The 23,782-nt window shown below is 49.1% G+C and overlaps 1 protein-coding gene across 10 annotated transcripts in view; it reads left to right on the forward strand.

Moving 5' to 3' along the window:
• Window positions 1–2,397: 2,397 nt before the first annotated feature.
• The window catches only part of atp11a (ATPase phospholipid transporting 11A), a 204,229-nt gene continuing 182,844 nt past the window's right edge, over window positions 2,398–23,782 (forward strand). For 9 of the 10 annotated variants that reach the window (XM_080182682.1, XM_080182686.1, XM_080182687.1 and 6 more), the window contains exons 1-2: window positions 2,398–2,868; window positions 21,542–21,664. In XM_080182682.1, coding sequence (XP_080038808.1) covers window positions 2,830–2,868; window positions 21,542–21,664 — 162 coding nt within the window. In that variant the 5' untranslated portion in view covers window positions 2,398–2,829. The remainder of the gene's footprint in view (window positions 2,869–21,541; window positions 21,665–23,782) is intronic. The other variant, XM_080182683.1, reaches the window with a different exon arrangement.

Here is a 23,782-nt window from a genome sequence, read left to right on the forward strand (position 1 = left end):
GACTGGAGGGTCTTAATGACATTACTGTTACTAGAGAGGCGGTGCTCGACAGACTGGAGGGGCTGATTGTGGACAAGTCGCCAGGACCGGATGGAACGCATCCGAGGGTTCTGAAAGAAATGGCGGAGGTGATAGTGGATGCCTTGGTGGTTATTTTCCAGACGTCGCTGGATTCCAGGGAAGTGCCGGAAGATTGGAAAACGGCTAATGTTACGCCGTTGTTTAAGAAGGGTGCCAGGCAAAAGGCAGGGAATTATAGGCCGGTTAGTTTAACGTCTGTTGTAGGTAAAACGTTAGAATCCGTCATCAAGGAGGAAATAGCGAGGCATCTTGAGGGGAATTGCTTGATAGAGCAGACGCAGCACGGTTTCGTTAAAGGGAAGTCGTGTCTGACAAATTTACTGGAGTTCTATGAGGATGTGTCTAGGGCGGTGGATAGAGGAGAGCCGGTGGATGTGGTCTTTCTTGATTTTCAGAAGGCGTTTGACAAGGTACCTCACAAGAGGTTATTGCAGAAGGTCAGGGGACATGGAGTTGGGGTTGGGTGTTAGCGTGGCTAGAGGATTGGTTGTCAAATAGGAGGCCGAGAGTGGGGGTCAACAGGTGCTATTCGGATTGGCGGATGGTGACTAGTGGAGTGCCCCAGGGGTCGGTGCTGGGGCCTCAGCTACTTACCATTTATATAGATGATCTGGAGGAGGGAACCGAGTGTAGGGTGTCGAAATTTGCTGATGACACCAAGATTGGTGGAACGGCAAATTGTGCGGAGGGTGTGGAGAGTCTGCAGAAGGATCTAGATAGGCTGGGCGAATGGGCCAGGAAATGGCAAATGGAATTTAATGTTGGCAAGTGTGAGGTGGTCCACTTTGGTAGGAAGAATGGTAGGAAGGATTGTTACTTACGTGGCGAAAAACTGCAGCAGGCGACGGTGCAGAGGGACCTCGGGGTCCTTGTGCATGAGTCGCAAAAACCCAGCTTGCAGGTGCAGCAGGTGGTCAGGAAGGCGAATGGGATGCTGGCCTTCACAGCGAGGGGGATTGAATATAAAAGTAGGGAGGTCTTGCTGCGGCTGTATAGGGCATTGGTGAGGCCGCAGCTGGAGTACTGTGTGCAGTTTTGGGCGCCGTACTTACGCAAGGATATTTTGGCCTTGGAGGGAGTGCGGAGGAGGTTTACTAGGCTGATGCCGGAGTTGAGGGGGTTGAGCTATGAGGAGAGGCTGAATAAATTAGGCCTGTACTCGTTAGAGTTTAGAAGAATGAGGGGAGATCTCATTGAGACGTGTAAGATGATGAATGGGATGGATAGGATAGAGGTGGAGAGACTCTTCCTGCTCAGAAAGGATAGTAGGACTAGGGGGCACAGCCTCAAGATAAAGGGGGGGGCGGTTTAGAACGGAGTTGAGGAGGAACTTCTTCAAAGGGTGGTGAATCTCTGGAATTCTCTGCCCGTTGAAGTGGTGGAGGCTACCTCGCTAAATATTTTTAAGACGCGGGTTGATGGGTTTTTGATAAGCGAGGGGATTAAGGGTTATGGGGAGAGGGTGGGAATGTGGAACTGAGCCACGACAGATCAGCCATGATCTTATTGAATGGCGGGGCAGGCTCAAAGGGCTAGATGGCCTACTCCTGCTCCTATTTCTTATGTTCTATGAGAAAGACCTTCTCTCCAGCAGAGCGGAAGTCTTTGAGAAACGGTTCGTTCTTTCCAGGTATTTTCCTTGCCGCTAAGGAGTCAATAAAGAGCCTTTCCAAGCTCAGGTAATGAGGATTCAGCAATAAACTTCATTCATGACAGGTAGCTGCTGATCACTATAGCAGGGATAGCCGTTTCACCTGAGTATAGTGCTATACCAAGTGACCATTTGCTTGGAACTGTCAGACAATGTCTGGGGATTTCGAAGATGCAAATTTGGAGATGATTGGAACCTGATGTTATTGTCACTATCAATTTCTTTTGCTGGCACAGTACCTTGTTGCCAGTATGCAACTGCATTAGCAGCAGAACAGTAGATCATGTAGTATATTATAGGCTTTCAAAAGTTAACCTAGAATTTGTAGAAGGAACAATGGTGAGGCCAGCAGCGTTTGCTGAAGCAACTTGTGGCCACTGACAGCAGGAAACTGTTGAGTTGCCCTGTTCTACCAGATATCCCGGGAAGAGACACGTGCAAGAGCCAGACGTTACAGATTATAATCGTTTTGTAAGTTACTTTTTTAAACATCGATTTGACTTCAATTTACGCACGGTGCTGACACTCCATGATTTGACCCAGAACTCGGACGCTGACCCTCTTCACAATCTCCAACTGGAAGTAAATTGCTGTGCAAATCAACCCCTGGAAATTAAAGAGGAAACGGGGAAGGAAATAAACAGTTGAGGAAGAAAAGGGAGGGAGGGAACAGTGGGCACGGTGAGAGGAGGCTGATGTGGAAGTAGCCCAGTGTGAAGCAGATGGGTCGAATGAGCTGCTCTGAGTCTCTATCCAGTCAAAAGCAGAGCTGGCGCAGTGAGGCAGAGCGATCTTATCCTCAGCAGATCCTGTGCGGCTGGAAACAGCAACAGGGCAGCGCCGCGATTAAACATTAATCTCCAACATTAATATTAAAACAACACAGGCTCCGCCTTTCCCAGCTTCTCGACAAAGTGTTCCGGGATTTTCACCGTCAGTCAGCCTCAACCCGAATACTTCCCGGGACCTCTCTCCAGCACCGCCGGATCCCCGCTCCCACTGCCCGGGACCTCTCTCCAGCACCGCCGGCTTCCACCAGGCGATCCGGGGCCGGGTCATGCGCCGTGAAGCAGCGGATTAGCGGCGGGCGGGAGGCCATGGAGTGGAGGTGGCTGCCGAGCTCCATCCGCCGCTGGGTGAGTGACCTTGGGCCGGGGGAGCCGCCCTCCGCTCACTGGGTTCCGGCTCCGATTCCCCGGTTTCCCTTCGCCGCTTGGCCCGAAACGTCGGCGATGCTCCGACAGGATCGCAATCTCCACCACCCCCCCCGCCACCACCACACCTCCCCCACCTTCCCCGCCCCACCCCCCCCACCCACCCACCGACCGACCACACCGCCCCACCCCCCCCACCGACCACACCGCCCCACCCCCCCCACCCACCCACCGACCACACCGCCCCACCCCCCCCACCCACCGCACCCACCGACCACACCGCCACCCCCAACCCCCCCCACCACCAACCCCCCCACCTCCAACACCAACCCCCCCACCCACAACCACCCCCAACCCCAACCCCCCCAACACCAACCCCCCCACCCACAACCACCCCCAACCCCCCCCCACCACCAACCCCCCCACCCCCAACACCAACCCCCCCACCCACAACCACCCCCAACCCCCCCACCCCAACACCAACCCCCCCACCCCAAACCCCCCCACCCCAAACCCCCCCAACCCCGCACCCGCACCCACCCACCCCCCCCAACCCGCACCCGCACCCACCCACCCCCCCAACCCCGCACCCGCACCCCCCCACCCCCCCCAACCCCGCACCCGCACCCACCCACCCCCCCAACCCCGCACCCGCACCCACCCACCCCCCCCAACCCCGCACCCGCACCCACCCACCCCCAACCCCGCACCCGCACCCACCCACCCCCCCCAACCCCGCACCCGCACCCACCCACCCCCCCCAACCCCGCACCCGCACCCACCCCCCCAACCCCGCACCCGCACCCACCCACCCCCCCCAACCCCGCACCCGCACCCACCCACCCCCCCCAACCCCGCACCCGCACCCACCCACCCCCCCCAACCCCGCACCCGCACCCACCCACCCCCCCCAACCCCGCACCCGCACCCACCCACCCCCCCCAACCCCGCACCCGCACCCACCCACCCCCCCCAACCCCGCACCCGCACCCACCCACCCCCCCCAACCCCGCACCCGCACCCACCCACCCCCCCCAACCCCGCACCCGCACCCACCCACCCCCCCAACCCCGCACCCGCACCCACCCACCCCCCCCAACCCCGCACCCGCACCCACCCCACCCCCCCCAACCCCGCACCCGCACCCACCCACCCCCCCCAACCCCGCACCCGCACCCACCCACCCCCCCCAACCCCGCACCCGCACCCACCCACCCCCCCCAACCCCGCACCCGCACCCACCCACCCCCCCCAACCCCGCACCCGCACCCACCCACCCCCCCCAACCCCGCACCCGCACCCACCCACCCCCCCCAACCCCGCACCCGCACCCACCCACCCCCCCCAACCCCGCACCCGCACCCACCCACCCCCCCCAACCCCGCACCCGCACCCACCACCCCCCCAACCCCGCACCCGCACCCACCCACCCCCCCCAACCCCGCACCCGCACCCACCCACCCCCCCCAACCCCGCACCCGCACCCACCCACCCCCCCCAACCCCGCACCCGCACCCACCCACCCCCCCAACCCCGCACCCGCACCCACCCACCCCCCCCAACCCCGCACCCGCACCCACCCACCCCCCCCAACCCCGCACCCGCACCCACCCACCCCCCCCAACCCCGCACCCGCACCCACCCACCCCCCCCAACCCCGCACCCCGCACCCACCCACCCCCCCCAACCCCGCACCCGCACCCACCCACCCCCCCAACCCCGCACCCGCACCCACCCACCCCCCCCAACCCCGCACCCGCACCCACCCACCCCCCCCAACCCCGCACCCGCACCCACCCACCCCCCCCAACCCCGCACCCGCACCCACCCACCCCCCCCAACCCCGCACCCGCACCCACCCACCCCCCCCAACCCCGCACCCGCACCCACCCACCCCCCCCAACCCCGCACCCGCACCCACCCCACCCCCCCAACCCCGCACCCGCACCCACCCACCCCCCCAACCCCGCACCCGCACCCACCCACCCCCCCAACCCCGCACCCGCACCCACCCACCCCCCCCAACCCCGCACCCGCACCCACCCCCCCAACCCCGCACCCGCACCCACCCCCCCCAACCCCGCACCCGCACCCACCCCCCCCAACCCCGCACCCGCACCCACCCACCCACCCCCCCAACCCCGCACCCGCACCCACCCACCCACCCCCCAAACCCCGCACCCGCACCCACCCACCCACCCCCCAAACCCCGCACCCGCACCCACCCACCCCCCCAAACCCCGCACCCGCACCCACCCACCCCCCCCAAACCCCGCACCCGCACCCACCCACCCCCCCAAACCCCGCACCCGCACCCACCCACCCCCCCCAAACCCCGCACCCGCGCCCACCCACCCCCCCAAACCCCGCACCCGCGCCCACCCACCCCCCCCAAACCCCGCACCCGCGCCCACCCACCCCCCCCAAACCCCGCACCCGCGCCCACCCACCCCCCCCAAACCCCGCACCCGCGCCCACCCACCCCCCCCAAACCCCGCACCCGCACCCACCCACCCCCCCCCAAACCCCGCACCCACCACCCCCCCCCAAACCCCGCACCCACACCCCCCCACCCCCCCCAAACCCCGCACCCACACCCCCCCTCCCCCCCTCCCCCCCCCAAACCCCGCACCCACTCCCCCCCTAAACCCCGCACCCACTCCCCCCCTCCCCCCCCAAACCCCGCACCCACACCCCCCCAAACCCCGCACCCACACCCCCCCTCCCCCCCCAAACCCCGCACCCACACCCCCCCAAACCCCGCACCCACACCCCCCCTCCCCCCCCAAACCCCGCACCCACACCCCCCCTCCCCCCCAAACCCCGCACCCACACCCCCCCTCCCCGCACCCACACCCCCCTCCCCGCACCCACACCCCCCTCCCCGCACCCACACCCCCCCTCCCCGCACCCACACCCCCCTCCCCCCGCCCACACCCCCCCGCTGCCCCTCCCCCAACCCCCCCTCCCCTCCCCCGCTCCCTCCCCCTCCCCGCCCCCGCTCCCTCCCCCTCCCCCCCCGCCCCCGCTCCCTCCCCCTCCCCGCCCCCGCTCCCTCCCCCTCCCCGCCCCCGCTCCCTCCCCCTCCCCGCCCCCGCTCCCTCCCCCTCCCCGCCCCCGCTCCCTCCCCCTCCCCGCCCCCGCTCCCTCCCCCTCCCCGCTCCCGCTCCCGCTCCCACGCACCACACACCCCCCCCCCCACTGAAAAGAGATTCACTTGGCTTGTTTGTCTTAATGGGGGAACATGATTGTGATGCATCTGGAGACTGAAAGCACTTCTGTTATCCACTGCTGGATCTACTATAACTGATTGCTAATAGGGACTGTTCTGCTGGCTTGCCACTGGCGTAATCATTTATAAATTGCAGTGAAGGATCAGACAAGAGATTAAATGAGGTGCGCATGTGATCTTGTTGCTGCTGAGTGAGAGAGACTTGCCAGTGCTCTGCTTACCCATTGACTATTTTCTTTACTCACGAGTTGTTAAAAAGACCAACTTTGATGTGAACAGACTTGCTATCGTTCTTTTTGCTCCAGATTCATTCATGGTGAAAATGTACCTGACAAATCCATCAATATTAAGTTAATACTCTTAAGACAAGCAGCTTTATTCACATACCATTCGTCTCTTCATCTGTTCGTTCTTGCTAGCTTGCTGCTAATTTTGACATTCGTTTTATTTTATATACCTTTTAAAGATTATAGCAATACCGATAATGGGCTACAAAGAATAAAATGCTGTGCTTCCGTCAACTGCTAAAGGTGACTCAGAAAATGCTCACTAAATTGGCCCATGGGATGAGGCAGTTGGCTTATAATGAGAGGTGGAGTGAACTGGTTTACTTTGTTTAGAAGACCGAGAGGTGATCTCATTGCAACCTTCAAAATTCTGAAGGGGTTTGATCAGTTACTGAGAAATTGTTATCACAGGTCAGGAAATCTAACAGGGACAGAGTGACAGGGTCAGAGGCCAATCAGTTAGGACAGAAAGGAAGCGGAATTACTCTAATAACTTGTGAATCTACTGAATTATCTACCTCAGAGACTTATGGAGCTGGCTATCACAGGGCAGCAACTTGAACAATACTTTAGCCTTCAATCTTAAGAGCAGTTCTGCAACTCCTTCCAGTGACAACAGTGAGATTAGGGAACATACTTGCTCAATTTCTGTTGTGGCGCAAAGCTATGACAACAGGAAGTTGGATGCCATGCTTCCTTGATTAGACTGAGCATTCTTATAACATACTCGCAGATGATTACATTGTGTGGCCTGTACTATTTATAGATGTTTGGATGCAGTTTTCAATTGGCAACTTCAGGCTCATCGTTGAAGGCTGACATCACAGAAGGCAGCTATTGAGAAGTTCTCATTGACTACGGTAGTAGTTGTGGTACCAAGTGGAGACTGGACTGTAACCATTTTGAGGTCATGTCGTGGGCTGCAGGGGAAATGGACCTGCAAAAAGGGATCCATAATGCTTAGCATTTTACTAACTGGAGACCGTATTTGTACATCATCCATCTCTGCTCAGCAGATGCCCTTATCTTGATGATTGTGAGTGCAGGAAGTAGAGAATGGGAAACCATCCAGGATTGCCTAGAGTCTCCAGGAATTGAAGACAACCCTCCACAACACTGTGTACGACTCTAGAGAAAAGTCTTTGGAATAATATAAAAGATTATTTTGTTTTTGATATATACTTTGAACATTTTCATATAAGATGATGATTGGGATGGATAGGATAGAGGTGGAGAGACTCTTCCTGCTCAGAAAGGACAGTAGGACTAGGGGGCACAGCCTCAAGATAAAGGGGGGGCGGTTTAGAACAGAGTTGAGGAGGAACTTCTTCACTCAAAGGGTGGTGAATCTCTGGAATTCTCTGCCCGTTGAAGTGGTGGAGGCTGCCTCGCTAAATATTTTTAAGACGCGGATTGATGGGTTTTTGATAAGCGAGGGGATTAAGGGTTATGGGGAGAGGGCGGGAATGTGGAACTGAGCCACGACAGATCAACCATGATTTTATTGAATGGCGGGGCAGGCTCGAAGGGCTAGATGGCCTACTCCTGCTCCTATTTCTTAAGTTCTTATGTAATATTTTGATATCGGGTAAAGATAAATGGGGGGGGAAAAAGGTCTGTTTGCCTGATGGTCAAACATCATCCAGTTGGGTGATGAGTCTTTTTGCTTTCTAGTTGGTGTAGGCAGGCATTATGTCATGACTTGTAGTAGGCTTATTTTAAATTTCAGTCGACATTCTATCACCAGAAATGAAGACAGAGGTTGAGAAAGGGAAGTTCAGAATAGGGCCATGTGAAGATCATGTGAAGGTTGGAAGTGAAATTCCTGATTTGTGAAGTGACGGAGAAATGTGAACCGGAGGAGGCAGTTAATAAAACTCCTTGTTATGATTCCACCATTCATTTGGCTAATAGTTGCTCTCATTCAATTTATTTACCTTAAATTAAGGATCAAGCAAAAATCAATCCACCTCAGTCCTGAAAATGTGAATTTACCCACAAGAATTGAAGCTCAGTACTGGGGGTGTGGAGAAAAAAAAACTTCCAAATTTGAACTGTAACTTCTTGAGATAAAGGTCAGCATCTCATTCATCTTTTTGAAAACTTTTTAATTTGTGTAGAAGCTTTTAATTATTTATGCACCCAGAGTCTCAAAAATCTTTACTTCTCCACAGTTCCTAAGCACTCACCATTAAGAAAATATTTATTTTTGGTTCAAAAGTGGAAGACCTCAAATACTTGCATATAAGCAAAAATACTGCAGATGCTGTAATTCTAAGGTAGAAACAGAAAATGCTGGAAATATTCAGTAGGTCTGGCAGCATATTTGGAGAAACAGTAAATGTTTCGTGCTGATGAATTTAACAGTTGTAAAGTTGAGACTCTTGGTAAAGCTTCGGATAAATTTAATTTGCACCGTACCCAAAGTGCGTAGGGCAGAAGGTGAGGGGTGGGATAGCCTGCGATGGGTTGGGGGGATAGGATGAATTGGATAGGGAGAGTGAGGGGAGTCAGGGGACCAAAAGAGTGAGGTATATGTGTATGGAATTGGGAGGGATGTGGGTGGGTTTGGAGACAGATTGGCTGAGATTGGGTTGAGTGGGAGGCACGTACCTGCTTCGACTGAGTGGAATATGATCCATGTTATTTACTGTAGCTCATAGAGTCATAGAGATTTACAGCATGGAAACAGGCCCTTCGGCCCAACTTGTCCATGCCGCCCTTTTTTTTAAAACCCCTAAGCTAATCTCAATTGCCCACATTTGGCCCATATCCTTCTATATCCATCGTACCGATGTAACCATCTAAATGTTTTTTAAAAGTTAAAATTGTACCCGCCTCTACGACTACCTCTGGCAGTTTGTTCTAGACATTTACCACCTCTATGTGAAAAAATTGCCCCTCTGGACACTTTTGTATCTCTTCCCTCTCACCTTAAACCTATGCCTTCTAGTTTGAGACTCCCCTACCTTTGGGAAAAGATATTGACTATCTACCTTGTCAATGCCTTCATTATTTTATAGACCTCTATAAGGTCACCCCTCAGCTTCCTATGCTGCAGAGAAACCCGTTTATGTGGTGTTTGCACAATGAACCAAGCCGGGAATCAAATCCTGCTATAAGGCAGCAGTGTGAACCACCGTGCCGCCGTGCTGGGGCCTCAACTATTTAAATCCTCATCAATGACAATATATGATTGTTTATTTATTAGTGTCACAAAGAGGCTTACATTAACACTGCAATTAAGTCACTGTGAAAATTGTCACACTCCGCTGCCTGTTTGGGTACACTGAGGGAGAATTTAGCATGGCCGATGCACCTAACCAGCATGTCTTTCGGACTGTGGGAGAAGAAAACGGAGCTCCTGGAAGAAATGAGAATGCATAGACTCCACACAGACAGTGATCCAAACTGGCAATCAAACCTGGATCCTTGGCACAGTGAGATAGCAGTGTTAACTACTGTGCCACCGGGCCACCCACAGGCTAAATCATTGAGGCCCCAACACGGTGGCACAGTGGTTCACACTGCTGCCTTACAGCAGGGCTTGATTCCCGGCTTGGGTCATTGTTTATGTGGTGTTTGCACATTCTCCCTGTGTCTGCATGGGTTTCCTCCAGGTACTGCAGTTTCCTCCCACACTCCAAAGATGTGCAGATAAGGTGGATAGATAGGAAAGTAAGTATCTAAAACCCCAGAAGGGAAACTTGTAATATCATTCTTAATTGTTTATTTTGTAATTTGCTACAATGCGAGGAAAGAGATGAAAATGACCGAGGAACAGGTGTGTCTTGTTATAATCATTCAAGAACAAAGAACAGTACAGCACAGAAACAGGCCCTTTTGCCCTCCAAGCCTGCACCAATCACATTGTCCTAGCTTGACCAATTACCTGTATCCCTCTATCCCTACTCTGTTCACGTGTCTATCCAGATAAGTCTTAAATGTTGCTGATGTGTCTGCCTCAAGCACATCACTTGGCAGTGCATTCCAGGCCCCACCACCCTCTGTATTGGGGGGGAAAAATACTTCCCCCGCACATCTCCACTGAACCATGCCTCCCCCCCACCTTGAACTTGTATCCCCTTGTAATTGTCATTTCTGCACTGGGGAAAAGCTTCCAACTGTTCACCCTATCTATACCCCTCATAATTTTATCAACTTCTATCAGGTCTCCCCTCAGCCTCTGTCTTGCCAGGGAGAACAATCCCAGTTTATTCAATCTCTCCGCACAGATAATACCCTCCATACCAGGCAACATCCTGGTAAACCTTTTTTGCACCCTCTCCAAAGCCTCCGAATCCTCCTGTTGGTGTGGTGACCAGAATTGAAAACAGTATTCCAAATGTGGCCTAACCAATGTTTTAAATAACTGTAGCATAATTTGCTAACTTGTATCCTTGATGCTCCATGTGATGAAGGCAAGCATGCCATATGCTTTCTTCACCTTTTCCACCTGTGCTGCCACTTTTAAGGATCTGTGGACCTGTACTCCCAGATCTCTGTGTCTATACTCCTGATGATTCTACCATTTATTTTATAGCTCCCACCTGAATTGGATCGATCAAAATGCATTTCTTTCATTTATCTGGATTAAATTCTTTCTGCCATTTCTCCACCCAATTTTCCAGCTATCCTCACCTTGCTGCTCCTTCATCAGGCCACTCACCTGATGAAGAAGCAATGCTCCGAAAGCTTGTGTTACTAAATAAACCTGTTAGACTTTAACCTGGTGTTGTGAGACTTCTTATTGTGCCTCTTGAATACGTTCAATGCTTTGGCATCAGCCTCCTGTGGTAATGAATTCCATAGGCTTACCGCTCTTTGTGTTTGTTGTGAATGCTACTACCGACAAGTTCACTCTCTGTTTCCACGCACATTGGTTACCTGCTGCTCGGGGAAAGGAGTTTGTAGCTAAAAATGAAAGCCTGAACTACCTACAGATGACTTTAGGCAAATCTTATATGTGCCGTTCTGAGCAAACACTGCAGGTGGACACAAACTTCCCCATCAGTGCATTTGAGCTCCGTGTTCAGCCATTTGGAGTAAACAACTCAAAATATGTAACTGCTGAAGAATGCCAAATGGATAAAGACGATTCCAATCATTGTGCTGCTCTTGCTGGCCTTCTGCTGATTGTATTAATTGCTTGTCTGATTGGAAGGAAGAGGAGCCATGCTGGACATCAAACCATCTAACCTCACATAGATTTAGCTATCTCACCTCTGGAACTAATTCTTTTTTAAAGAAATGCACGCTCATTGTCTCTGGAATCTGACTTCCTGCTTTGAATTCTTGTAATTACTATGGCGTAGTGATAGAATTGATGTGACCTTGTGCCCATGGCAATCTTTTGTATGATACTTCTGGAATAATTGAATATTCATTGTGAATATTTCTACTTATTTTTGAGCTTGATCAATAATTAAATAAACATACAATCAATAATAATTCATGAAGCATGGAATTATTGTATCGTCCCCTGTACTATACAACAATGTAAAACCTTCCACACACCTGACAAAGGAACAGCGTTTCCGAAAGCTTGTGGGATTACTATCAAATAAACTGGTTGAACTTTAACCTGGTGATGTGAGACTTCTTACTGTGTTTACCCCAGTCTAACGCCGGCATCTCTACATCATGACTATACAACAGTGCTCAGAGAAGCCTTCACTCAAGCTGATGATCAGTGATATTTATTACACAGAGATAAGTGGAAAGGAGACAAGCACCACTTAGTGTGCAATAGCTACTATTGATCGAGTCAGGGCTCCCCCCGTCTCCAGTATCCACACATCGTACCTGCTGCCTTTGCCAATTACCAAGGATTGTAGTAAATGGGATGGCTCAGACCCAATTCTTGATGGAAAACTGCAGTTTGTTTTGTACTGCTGTTCCTGTCATGGATTAATTGAGCTTTACATCACTCAGCAGCTGTGTCATATTCTACTCTAAATAATAGATGAAGCCTTTTATTTGTAATTTGGTTCCAATGTCGCATGAAGAGGCATTGTGCATTACAGCAAGCAGAGTGCCTGATACAAAGCTGAGACTTTGATACTTCGGTCGCTCTGCATGGGATCTTTGACCATCTTGAAATTGTGAACCCACAAGTAAGTCTGAAGAAACACAAAACAAAATATTAACTAATGGGACGTGTGCATTGCTGGCTAGGCCAGCCTTTATTGCGCATCGCTTATTGTCCTTAAGAGGGTATTTGAGTTTGCTGTCTTCTTGAACTCCTGCAACCCTTGTGGTTTACGTATTTCCATTGTTAGGAAGGGAGTTCCAGGATTTTGATCTGGCTGCAGTGAAGGAATGGCAACATATTTTCAAGTCAGGTGGTGAGTGACTTGGGGAGGAATTTCCAGATGGTGGTGTTTCCATGTGCCTGCTGCCCTTGTCCTTATAGCAGTCATGGGTTTGGGAGGTGCAGTCTAAGGAGATTGGTGAATTCCTGCAGTACATTTTGTAGATGGTACAGGCTGCTGCCCCTGTTACTGCTGGAGAGAGCGGATGTTTCTGGTAGTGTGTCAATCAAGCAGATTGCTTTATCCTAATGGTGTCAAGCTTCTTGAATGTTGTTGGAGCTGCACTCATCCAAGCAAATGGAGATCATCCAATCATACTCCTGACTTGTGCTATGTGAATAGTGGACAGGCTTTAGGGAGTTAGTCGCTGTAGAATTGCAAGGTCTTGACCTGCTCCTGTAGTCACAGTATCTCTATGGCTGGTTGAACTCAGTTTTTGGTCAATGGTAACCCCCCCAGGATGTTGATATGAAATAACAAGCCATATTTGAAATGCAAATCATATGATAAAGTTCAATTTTTAACAAATCAGCAGATATTTCTCCTGTACAGGATTTCTTGTCCAACAACCCAAGTATAACTTTGCGTTATGTAGAATATCTGTTCATATTCTGACCAAGGATCATTCGGACTCAAAACATTGGCTCTATTCTCTCTTTACAGATGCTGTCAGACCTGCTAAAATTTTCCAGCATTTTCTGTTTTTATTTCAGATTCCAGCAGCTGTAGTATTTTTGCCTTTATCTGATCATATGCTGTTTTAGAAACACAAATGGGGAACTGTCCAATGAGTTTCACTTGAAAAAAGAATCTTTATTCTGTCTCCACAGATACAAATATAACTGACAGAACATTTCATTGAACCAGTATACAACAACATTTTGCACTGATGATGCATTTAATAATTGTTTGGTGGTACAGAAATTGAATATTGCTTAAAAATACACCAGCTATTCATCTTAACATCAGGACAATTGCAAGCATATCAAATTGTACAGGAATCTTTGAGAAGAGAGTGTTGATTTGTTGGCAATTGGACTCTGATAGAAGCGTTGCTATGGAGACTGTACCAGTTAACTGAACTGACCATCAACTGTCAAATCATGTTTAAATTAAAACTAGGCAGTTTGACTCTGGTCAAGGCATTGCCCTGGGGCATTTATCAGGGAATTGCATGGTGAGCCAATGAACCAGCCTCTCTTTGCGAGGTTGCCAATAGGGCCAATCTTAGGGCATGGAACTGCAGAAATCCCAAAGTGTATATTGGCTAGGGAAGGTAGGCCTGCATAAGAGTAGGGCAGGGAACCCACTGGCAGATTGCTCAGCACGTTAAGGAAAGGGACGTCATCAGACTGCTCCATTTGAAAGGTAAATTTGAGTGCAGGATGGAGCCCATTAAGATGTTAACAATTAACTGTGCATTCTCCATTGCAACGCCTCTATCTCAGATTCAGATTCCACTTGCCCATCAATCAGCAGTTTCTTTTCATGAAGTATAAATTGTTATTTCTTCACAATTTGTTTTGGTTTAAAGGAGTTGTCCTTTTGAGTACGAGATGAAAATCTTTGATAGCATGTCTGTTTACAGCCACACCTTTAATGTCAAAGTATTTCAAGGCACTTCACAGGAGCATAATCAGGCAAAATTTCACTCGAGCCAATTAAGGAAATATTTGGACAATGAACAAAGGCTTGGTCAAAGAGGTATATTTTATGAAACGTTCTAAAAGAAGAGGCACAGAGAGAGACTGGGGAGGAAATTCCAGAGTTTAAGGCCCAGGCAACTGAAGCACACCTGCCTATAGTCGAGTGATTAAAATCAAAAGATGTGGGGAGGCCAGAATTAGAGAAGCACAGAGATTCAGGTGGTTTGTAAGACTGGAGGATATTACATAGATTCAAGGGAAAGGGGCAGAGAATGCAGGGGTGAATCAATGGAAGGATTGAAACAAAAAAAAGTAACTAAGTTTGAAATCATCCAAAACTCTGTTGTCCATGGGGACGCAATGGTGCAGTGATATTGTCACTGGATTAGTAATCCAGAGACCCAGGGTTAATCCAGAGACCCAGGGTAATACTTTGGTTACCCAGGTTCAAATCTCACTAAGACAGATGATGAAATCTGAATTGGTCTAATTGTGCATTGTCAATTGTAAAAACTCATCTGGTTCACTTTAAGGAAGGAAATCTGTCATCCTTACCTGGTCCAGTTACCTCACCTACATGTGACTCCACCCCTACAACAATGTAGGTCACTCTTAAAATGCCCTCTGAAATGGCATACCAAGCCACTCAATTCATGAGCAATCAGGGATGAGCAATAGAAGCTGGACTACACAGCAATGCCCACATCCCATGAAAAAAGTGGCCTGCCTTCAAGTCTCGTGACTGATACATTTTAGTTGTGCTGCTGTAAGGAAGTCCAGCCGACAGCCTGAGGTCACTTCAAATGATGCTCGTTCACTGTGGAATGTTCCCTGTACAACCATCATGCCATTGCCTCCACACACGAGTTTCAAACCACTGCGGGTTAAACTATTGGTTGTACTTGTGTAAAAGCTGCTGTTTAGAGCAAGGGTAGTCAGGTACTTATGATATCCTATGAATAGCTGTACACTGGGTTTGGATTGTGACATTAGATCCAGATAAGAATTATTATTGAATTACAATTCCATGGGTGTGATCCTGTGTTTCTTCCCCACGTGAGGTAGTGAATGCCTAAGCTAATTTTCCTTTTGCATTCATTTGCATGATAGTAGAGGGATGGGTATGAAGTTGTCACTTCACAGGACCAGCTTGCCTCTTGGCATAGAATCAATTCACTAAACCCCACACCTATTCAGGGACCAGTTACAAATGCAACTGAAAACATTCTGCCCCCCCCCATCAAAAGTCTATCTAACTCTACTTTGAATAAATTCAAAGATCCAATCTTCGCTATTTTCTGGGGAAGCGAATTCCACATTCCACTTACCCTTTGGCAGAAAAAGCTTTGCTATTTTTGTCTGCATGTTGAAACTGGCTATTATTGTTGTGATTGTTGACAGTGCCAGCATTTTTTTGCTCATCACTAATTTCTCATGAAAATAGTGGGGTAACTACTTGAATTGTGCACTGTGAAAAGAACAGAAAAAGACTTACAAATATAGCCACCTGTGTGACCGTTAGACTCTCAAAACTTTATACAACCCGGTCAGTACATTTTAAAGCATAGTCACAATTTGTAATAGCAGCAGCCAACTTCACAAAGCAAACTCCCACTAGCAACAATGTTGTAATGCCATGTAATATTCTTAAATGTTGCAATGCTTCAATACAACCAAATGGTTTGCTAAGCCATTCTAGAGAGCAGTTAACTGTCAGCTAGATTTTTGTGGGTCTGGAGTCACATGTGGGCCACACAAGGTTTCCAACTATAAAGATTTAATGAGTTAGATAAAATTTTACAATCTGGTAGTTTAATTTTTGATACTAGCTTTTTTTAAATATCCAGATTTACTTCAATGAATTTAACCTCTCCAAATGCTATGATAGGATTTGCAATTATGTGTCCTGATCATAAATCTGGGAAAATTGAATAAAAACCCACCAACATAACCACTGCGCTATCCTGCTCAGGAGTCCAGAGCCCCAGTCACTGAAGGCAAACATGCAGGTGCAACAGGCAGTAAAGGCAAATGGTATGTTAGCCTTCATTGCGAGAGGTTGAGTACAGGAGTAAGGATGTGTTTTTGCAATTATACAGGGCTGCGGTGAGGCTGCACCTCGAGTTTTGTGTGCAGTTTTGGTCCTTTTCTGAGAAAGGATGTTCTTGCTCTTGAGGGAGTGCAGTGAAGGTTTACCAGGCTGATTTCAGGATGATGGGACTGATGTATGAAGAGAGGTTGACTAGGTTAGGATTGTTTTTGCTGGCGTTCAGATGAATTGGGGGGCGGGGGGTGGGGAGGAGAATCTCAAAGACTTGTAAAATTCTAATAGGACAAGACAGGTTAGATACAGGGAGGATACTCCTGATAGTGGGGAGTCTAGAATCAGGGGTCACAGTCTGAGGATTCAGGGTAGACCATTTAGGACAGAGGTGAGGAGACATTTCTTCACCCTAAGCATGGTGAGCCTGTGGAATTCATTACCACAGGAAATAGTTGATGCCAAAACATTTGGATGCATTCAAGCGGTAGCTGGATATAGCACTTGGGGCGAATGGGATCAAAGGTTATGGGGAAAAGCAGGATTAGGCTATTGAGTTGGATTATCAGCCATGATCATGATGAACGGCCAAATGGCAGCCTCCTGCTCCTACTTTTCATCTGTTAGGATGCTGGACCAGAATTCCAAACTACATTAGTAAACTAGACTAGTAGTGATGCCAGTGCTCCAAAAACTGAAACCGAGTTCTTCCACACCAGCGACTGAGACACACGTTCATCTCTAATTTTTTTGTACCCTTTGCCAATTTGCTGACGGCTCAGATAATAACATAAGAACATAACAAAAGAAATAGGAGCAGGAGTAGGCCATCTGGCCCTAATAATCCAGAGATTATAACCTTGGAGGTTCTGTTTTTTAACTGAGTGCCTAATTCCTCAAACTGCCAAACACAGAACCTCCCTCCTTGTTCTACCCATGTCATTGGTGCCTATGTGGACCCTGACCAAGGGATTCTCCCTCTCCCAGTGCAAGTTCCTCTCCAGCCCACTGCAGATGCCCTGAACCCTGGCATTGGGCAGTTACCACAGCTTTCAAGACTCTTGATCCTGAGCACAGAGAATAGTGTCTTCCTCTGACTATATTGTCCCCAACTATGACATTTGTCTTTTCTCCCCCAACTTCAACATGGTGCCGTGGTCAGTTTTGTCATCCTCCCTACTGTCCCTGCTTTCGTACACATTAAGAGTCTCAAACCTGTCGGACAGGAGCTGAAGCTCCTGCAGTGCTACTTCTATTCGTCACATCCTTCTATTCCTGACCACTGACAGAATTTAAAGGCACTTAATCTAAGGGATGTGATTGCCGCCTGAAACACAGCATCCTGGGCATGGCAGTGGTTAATACTGCTGCTTCAGAATGCCAGGGACCATGGTTCAATTCCTGGCTTGGGTCACTGTCTGCACATTCTCCCTGTGTCTGCGTGGGTTTCCTCTGGATGCCCCAGTTTCCTTCCACAGAGTAAGACATGCTGATTAGGTGCGTTGGCCACACTAAATTCTCCCTCAAATGTACCTGAACAGGCACTGGAGTGTGGTGACTAGGGGAATATCACAGTAACTTTGTCATGTTAATGTAAGCCTACATGTGACAATAATAAAGTTTAAAGAAGTAGCTCTTCCCCCTCCACTGAGGTGTCACAGTTTCAGAATTCAGTTTTGCTCAGGCTCATAAGTTCCACTTGGTCAAATGCTGCCTTGATGTCACAGTGCAGAAGAGGCTGTTTGGCCCATCAAGTCTTCACCGATATATGAAAAGCCCTAATCAGCCCACCTAATCCCACTGGCCAACACTTGGCCCTTAGGCTTGAATGTTACATCTTGCCAAGTGTTTATCCAAGTACTTTTTAGAAAGGACATGAGGCATCCTGCCTCTACCACCCTCCCAGGCAGTGCATTCCAGACTGTCATCACCCTCTGTCCCCCACCTCTCACTTTTAACTTGCGTCCCATTAGCTAAGGGGACCAGCTGCTCCCTATCCATACCCCTCAGTCTTCTCTGCTCCAGAGAAAACAACCCAAACCTATACAACCTCTGTTTATAACATACCATACCAGGCAGCATCTGATGAATCTCCTCTGCACCCCCTCCACTACATTCACATCCTTCCAATAATGTGGAAACCACATCTGCACACAGTACTCCAGCTGTGGCTTCTAAGTTCAAAACAACTCCATCGTGACCTTTTGTACTCTAATACCCCAATTGATAAAGGAATGTGCCATATGCCTTTTTCACCACCTTATTAACTTACTTTTTCACCTTCAGGGATGCCAAGGGCAATCACTGTGACCTCACGTAGGTTAGGAGGTTCACTAGGCTGATACCAGAGATGAGGGGGTTGGACCAGGAAGAGAGACTAAATAGACTGGGTCTGGACTCGTTGGAGTTTAGAAGGATGAGGGGGGATCTTATAGACGTATAAGATAATGAAGGGGATGGATAGGATAGAGGTAGAGAGATTCTTCCTGCTTAGAAAGGACGGCAGGACTAGAGGGCACAGCCTCAAGATAAAGGGGGGGGGGCAGTTTAGATCAGAGTTGAGGAGGAACTTCTTCACTCAAAGGGTGGTGAATCTCTGGAATTCTCTGCCCGTTGAAGTGGTGGAGGCTACCTTGCTAAATATATTTAAGTCACGGGTAGGTAGGTTTCTGATAGACAAGGGAGTTAAGGGTTATGGGGAGAGAGCGGGAAAGTGGAACTAATCCACGTCAGATCAGCCGTGATCTTGTTGAATGGCGGGGCAGGCTCGAAGGGCTAGATGGCCTACTCCTGCTCCTATTTCTTATGTTCTTACCCCTTTTGTTCAGGTTTGAAACAAAGCTGTAATGAGGTCAGAAGCTATGTACATGTGATAAAATCCAAAACTTATCAGGTTATTGCTGAGTAAACGCCACTTGATAGCACTGTCGATGACATCTTTCACTACTTTCCATGTTTGTCCACTCACATTGTGGGAACTGTCAGGGTGCCTTGCGCACACTTGGGTCTTACTATCTGCATCTTCATAGAGTGATAACCTTTTCTATTTGTGAAGGTATCCAGTTGACCCAGTGTGTTGTGTGGTACCCTGGAGGCTGGGAACTCAATAGTAGCTGCAATGTCTGGCTCACTCAGCCTGGCTGGCTTGGTCTGTCCACTAATGAAGGAATGTGAGAACCTGTCTGATCAGAGGGTTGGTTATGAGTTTGATACAATTATGGACAACTGATTTGGGACAGATCTCCCATTAACTCCTGGAATAATCCGGATGCAAACAAAATGAGGCTGCTATGATGTTCAGATCCATTGGCATTAGGTGTCCAGGCCACAGAGTTGGAGATGCTATCTAGCCCAATCATTCTGCACGATGATATCCTCAGAGAGGCGCAGCCCCCTGCATCACCTTGCCTCCAATATGTTGAGGTTTCTGGATTGTTCTGGCAGCGGGATAGCAGCTTTTCTCCAAGTCCTTCTCAACCTCTTCTTCCACAGGTCTTTGCCTTGCATCACTGCCTGGAGACTCTGGCCTCCCTTCTGCCCCTCTTCCTCCTCAGAGGAGGTCTAACCAGCAGTTATACACAATCCCCATCTATTGCACTGCACAGCATACTGGCCTCATGCACTGAAGGCTGGCTGCAAGCGATAGAAATGATCCAGGAGAGTTGACAAAACAAAAGACTTCTCAAAGCAAAGCGAATAAAGCAAACACTTCAGCAAAAACAACAGATATGAATTCTCACCTGAACTCCGAACCATTCACACAGTCAACACTCGAGGCCCCTTTTATCCCACTCTTGGATGAGAATCGTGAAAAAACAGAATGGCATCCTGCCTGTGTGACAGTCACCAAATCACACCAGCAACATAAAGTTGCCTTCAATTGTTCTGTTAATTGCCTTAAGTGGTTGACTAATTGTTGGAAGAGGTGCATCCAACTCCCACGTGCGCCCGGCAACAGTAATATCGCATGAGAATGCAATGATGTTGGGACGCGCGCACACATCCTCTTGCCATGATGTATCTTCTTTCGGGTCAGGTACTACTGCTCCGTAAAATTCTTGCCAATAACACTTCAGTCTTTTAAAGTCCCTGCGTTGCTGGAGAGTGAAGTTGCAACACCTTGTATTTGTAAATTTTTTTCCTGAAATGAGCTGGCCAACTTGGCATTTGGACTATAATATATTTCACATCGGTACAAACCTAGAACAATTCAATATGGTTTATTGCCCTTAAGGAAATTATTGCGGGAATAATTGTTCGTACAACTTATTCAAGAAGGTAGGAATTATATAACAATATAACATTGAATGTATTTAAGAGGCAGCTGGATATAACAGTTGGGGTGAATGGGATCAAAGGTTATGGGGAGAAATCTGGATTAGGCTATTGAGTTGGATGATCAGCCATGATCATAATGAATGGCGGAGCAGGCACGAAGGGCCTAATGGCCTCCTCCTCCTCCTACTATGTTTCTATAACAAACTGTCATTACAGCAATGAGGTATTCTGGCCCAAATGCGCCCTGCTGAGGGGTAATGGCTTGAACACATCATGACTGGAATTTTACCACCTCGCTTGCCACAGGAATTGGAGTGGGCATGGACTGGAACATGGGGTGGCCCCTTGACCATGGGTGGGATTTTACAGTTTAGGGATGAGTGAGGCCATAAAAGCTCGATAGACTCTCATCTTCTAGCAGCTCGTTCTAAGATCCGATGCTAGCTAAAGAACTAATCTGGAGAAAGAGGTATTGGGTAGGTGACCATACATTTGGTACCCCCAAATTAGAATTGATGCAGCCAAGCCAAACCTGGGCACTCCATGATTGACCTAAGGTCACCATCTCCCTGTCCACGTGGAGATTTAACTTTGAAATTTCTTCAGGCTATTTGTCGCATTCCTGAATTGAGGGCCATGGTATGATTTCCACTATGAAAGCTTTAAATTGATTTTGAAGTAGCTAACTTTAAAACTCTCCAGTGAATACTTTGTAACATTGAAACTCTCTCCAGTAAATACTTAGTAACTTTCACTTTCGAAAACTCCCCAGTGATTAGTTCGCATAGTTACTAAACTAGTCTGATAATTATTTGTGTGCAGTTTTAGACAATAATTGTTTCTCTCTCTCTGTTTAGTGTGTTGGAGAAGAGAACTGGGTGGATAGTCGGACAGTTTACATTGGGCACCGTGAACCCCCTCTTGGCACAGATGCATACATTCTGCAAAGGTATCCTGATAACAGGATTGTGTCTTCAAAGGTAAAGTCTTTTTTTTCTGTTCCTTGAGTAATTTAGTATAGGCATCTTGCATTTAAAGTGTGTTTGAACAGCACGTTTTTATTTGAGCAAGCTTAGTAAATTATATACCCTAATACTGCTGCCACCACTTTTGTTATCGTGTAGTTACTGAGCATGCTCAATTGCTTGCCACCGCCATCCTGCTACTTGCCAATTTTATTCTTTCATGTGATGTGGGCATTGCTGGCAAGGTCAACATCTGTTGCCCATCCTTCATTGCTCCTGAACTGAATGATTTGCAGTGCCATCTCTGAGGGAAACACATATTGTGAGTCTGGAGTCACATGTAGACAGGAATAGCCAATTTTCTACCCTAAAGAACATTAGTGAACTAGATGGATTTTTAGCAACAACAATTGGTAGCTTCATATTCACCATTGCTAGGACTAACTTTATATTCCAGATTTATTAATTGAATTCAAATTCCACCAGCTGCCGTGATGAGATTTGAACCCACTGGTTCTCTAGATTATTAGTCCAGTGACATTACCACTGTCCTACATCTCGCCTCTTACTCATTGCTTTCCTTCCAAGCTCCTCTCTACTTGGTGAACCTCCCAATTCGCTGCTACCCTTCCTCCCTCCCGTGCAATGATCGTCTCATACCCTCACCAGTAACCCCTAATCCATTTCACCTGCACAATTTGGGACACTAAGGTGCAGTTTAGCATGGCCAATCCACCTAACCTGCACATCTATGGACTGAGAGGGGAACCCGGAGGCAGCCCACACACACACAGGGAGAACATGCAAACTCCATACAGGCAGTCACCAAGACTGGAATTGAAAATGGGTCCTTGGTGCTGTGAGGAAAAAGATGTTTCCTCTCATGGCCATGAGTCTGTGGGATTCTCTTCCACAGAGTGCAGTAGAGATTCGGTGATTGAATATTTTTAAGGCAGAGGTAGATAGATCCTTAACTAACAAGGATGTAATTGCACTAGAGAGGGTGCTGAGGATGTTCATCAGGATGTTACCTGGGTTGGAACATTTCATAAGAACATAAGAAATAGGAGCAGGAGTAGGCCATCTAGCCCTTCGAGCCTGCACCGCCATTCAATAAGATCATGGCTGATCTGTCGCTGCTCAGTTCCATTTTCCCGCTTTCTCCCCATAACCCTTAATCCCCTCTCTTATCAAAAACCCATCAACCCGCGTCTTAAATACATTTAGCGAGGCAGCCTCCACCACTTCAACGGGCAGAGAATTCCAGAGATTCACCACCCTTTGAGTGAAGAAGTTCCTCCTCAACTCCGTTCTAAACCGCCCCCCTTTTATCTTGAGGCTGTGCCCCCTAGTCCTACTGTCTTTTTTGAGCGGGAAGAGCCTCTCCACCTCTATCCTATCCATCCCATTCATCATCTTATACGTCTCAATGAGATCTCCCCTCATTCTTCTAAACTCTAACGAGTACAAGCCCAGTTTATTCAGCCTCTCCTCATAGCTCAACCCCCTCAACTCCGGTATCAGCCTAGTAAACCTCCTCTGCACTCCCTCCAAGGCCAAAATATCTTTGCGCAGGTGCGGCGCCCAAAACTGCACACAGTACTCCAGCTGCGGCCTCACCAATGCCCTATACAGCTGCAGCAAGACCTCCCTACTTTTATATTCAATCCCCCTCGCTATGAAGGCCTGCATCCCATTCGCCTTCCTGACCACCTGCTGCACCTGCAAGCTGGGTTTTTGCGACTCATGCACAAGGACCCCGAGGTCCCTCTGCACCGTCGCCTGCTGCAGTTTTTCGCCCCGTAAGTAATAGTCCTTCCTACCATTCTTCCTACCAAAGTCGACCACCTCACACTTGCCAACATTAAATTCCATTTGCCATTTCCTGGCCCATTCGCCCAGCCTATCTAGATCCTTCTGCAGACTCTCCACACCCTCCGCACAATTTGCCGTTCCCCCAATCTTGGTGTCATCAGCAAATTTCGACACCCTACACTCGGTTCCCTCCTCCAGATCATCTATATAAATGGTAAAAAGCTGAGGCCCCAGCACCGACCCCTGGGGCACTCCATATTCAGAAGTGTGGCTGGTTAGGCTGATGTTGTTTTCCTTAGCTCCAAGAAGGTTGAAGGG

Source organism: Carcharhinus amblyrhynchos, unplaced genomic scaffold, assembly GCF_965287045.1.
Source record: "Carcharhinus amblyrhynchos unplaced genomic scaffold, sCarAmb.v2.hapA scaffold_80, whole genome shotgun sequence".
Lineage (NCBI taxonomy): Eukaryota > Metazoa > Chordata > Chondrichthyes > Carcharhiniformes > Carcharhinidae > Carcharhinus > Carcharhinus amblyrhynchos.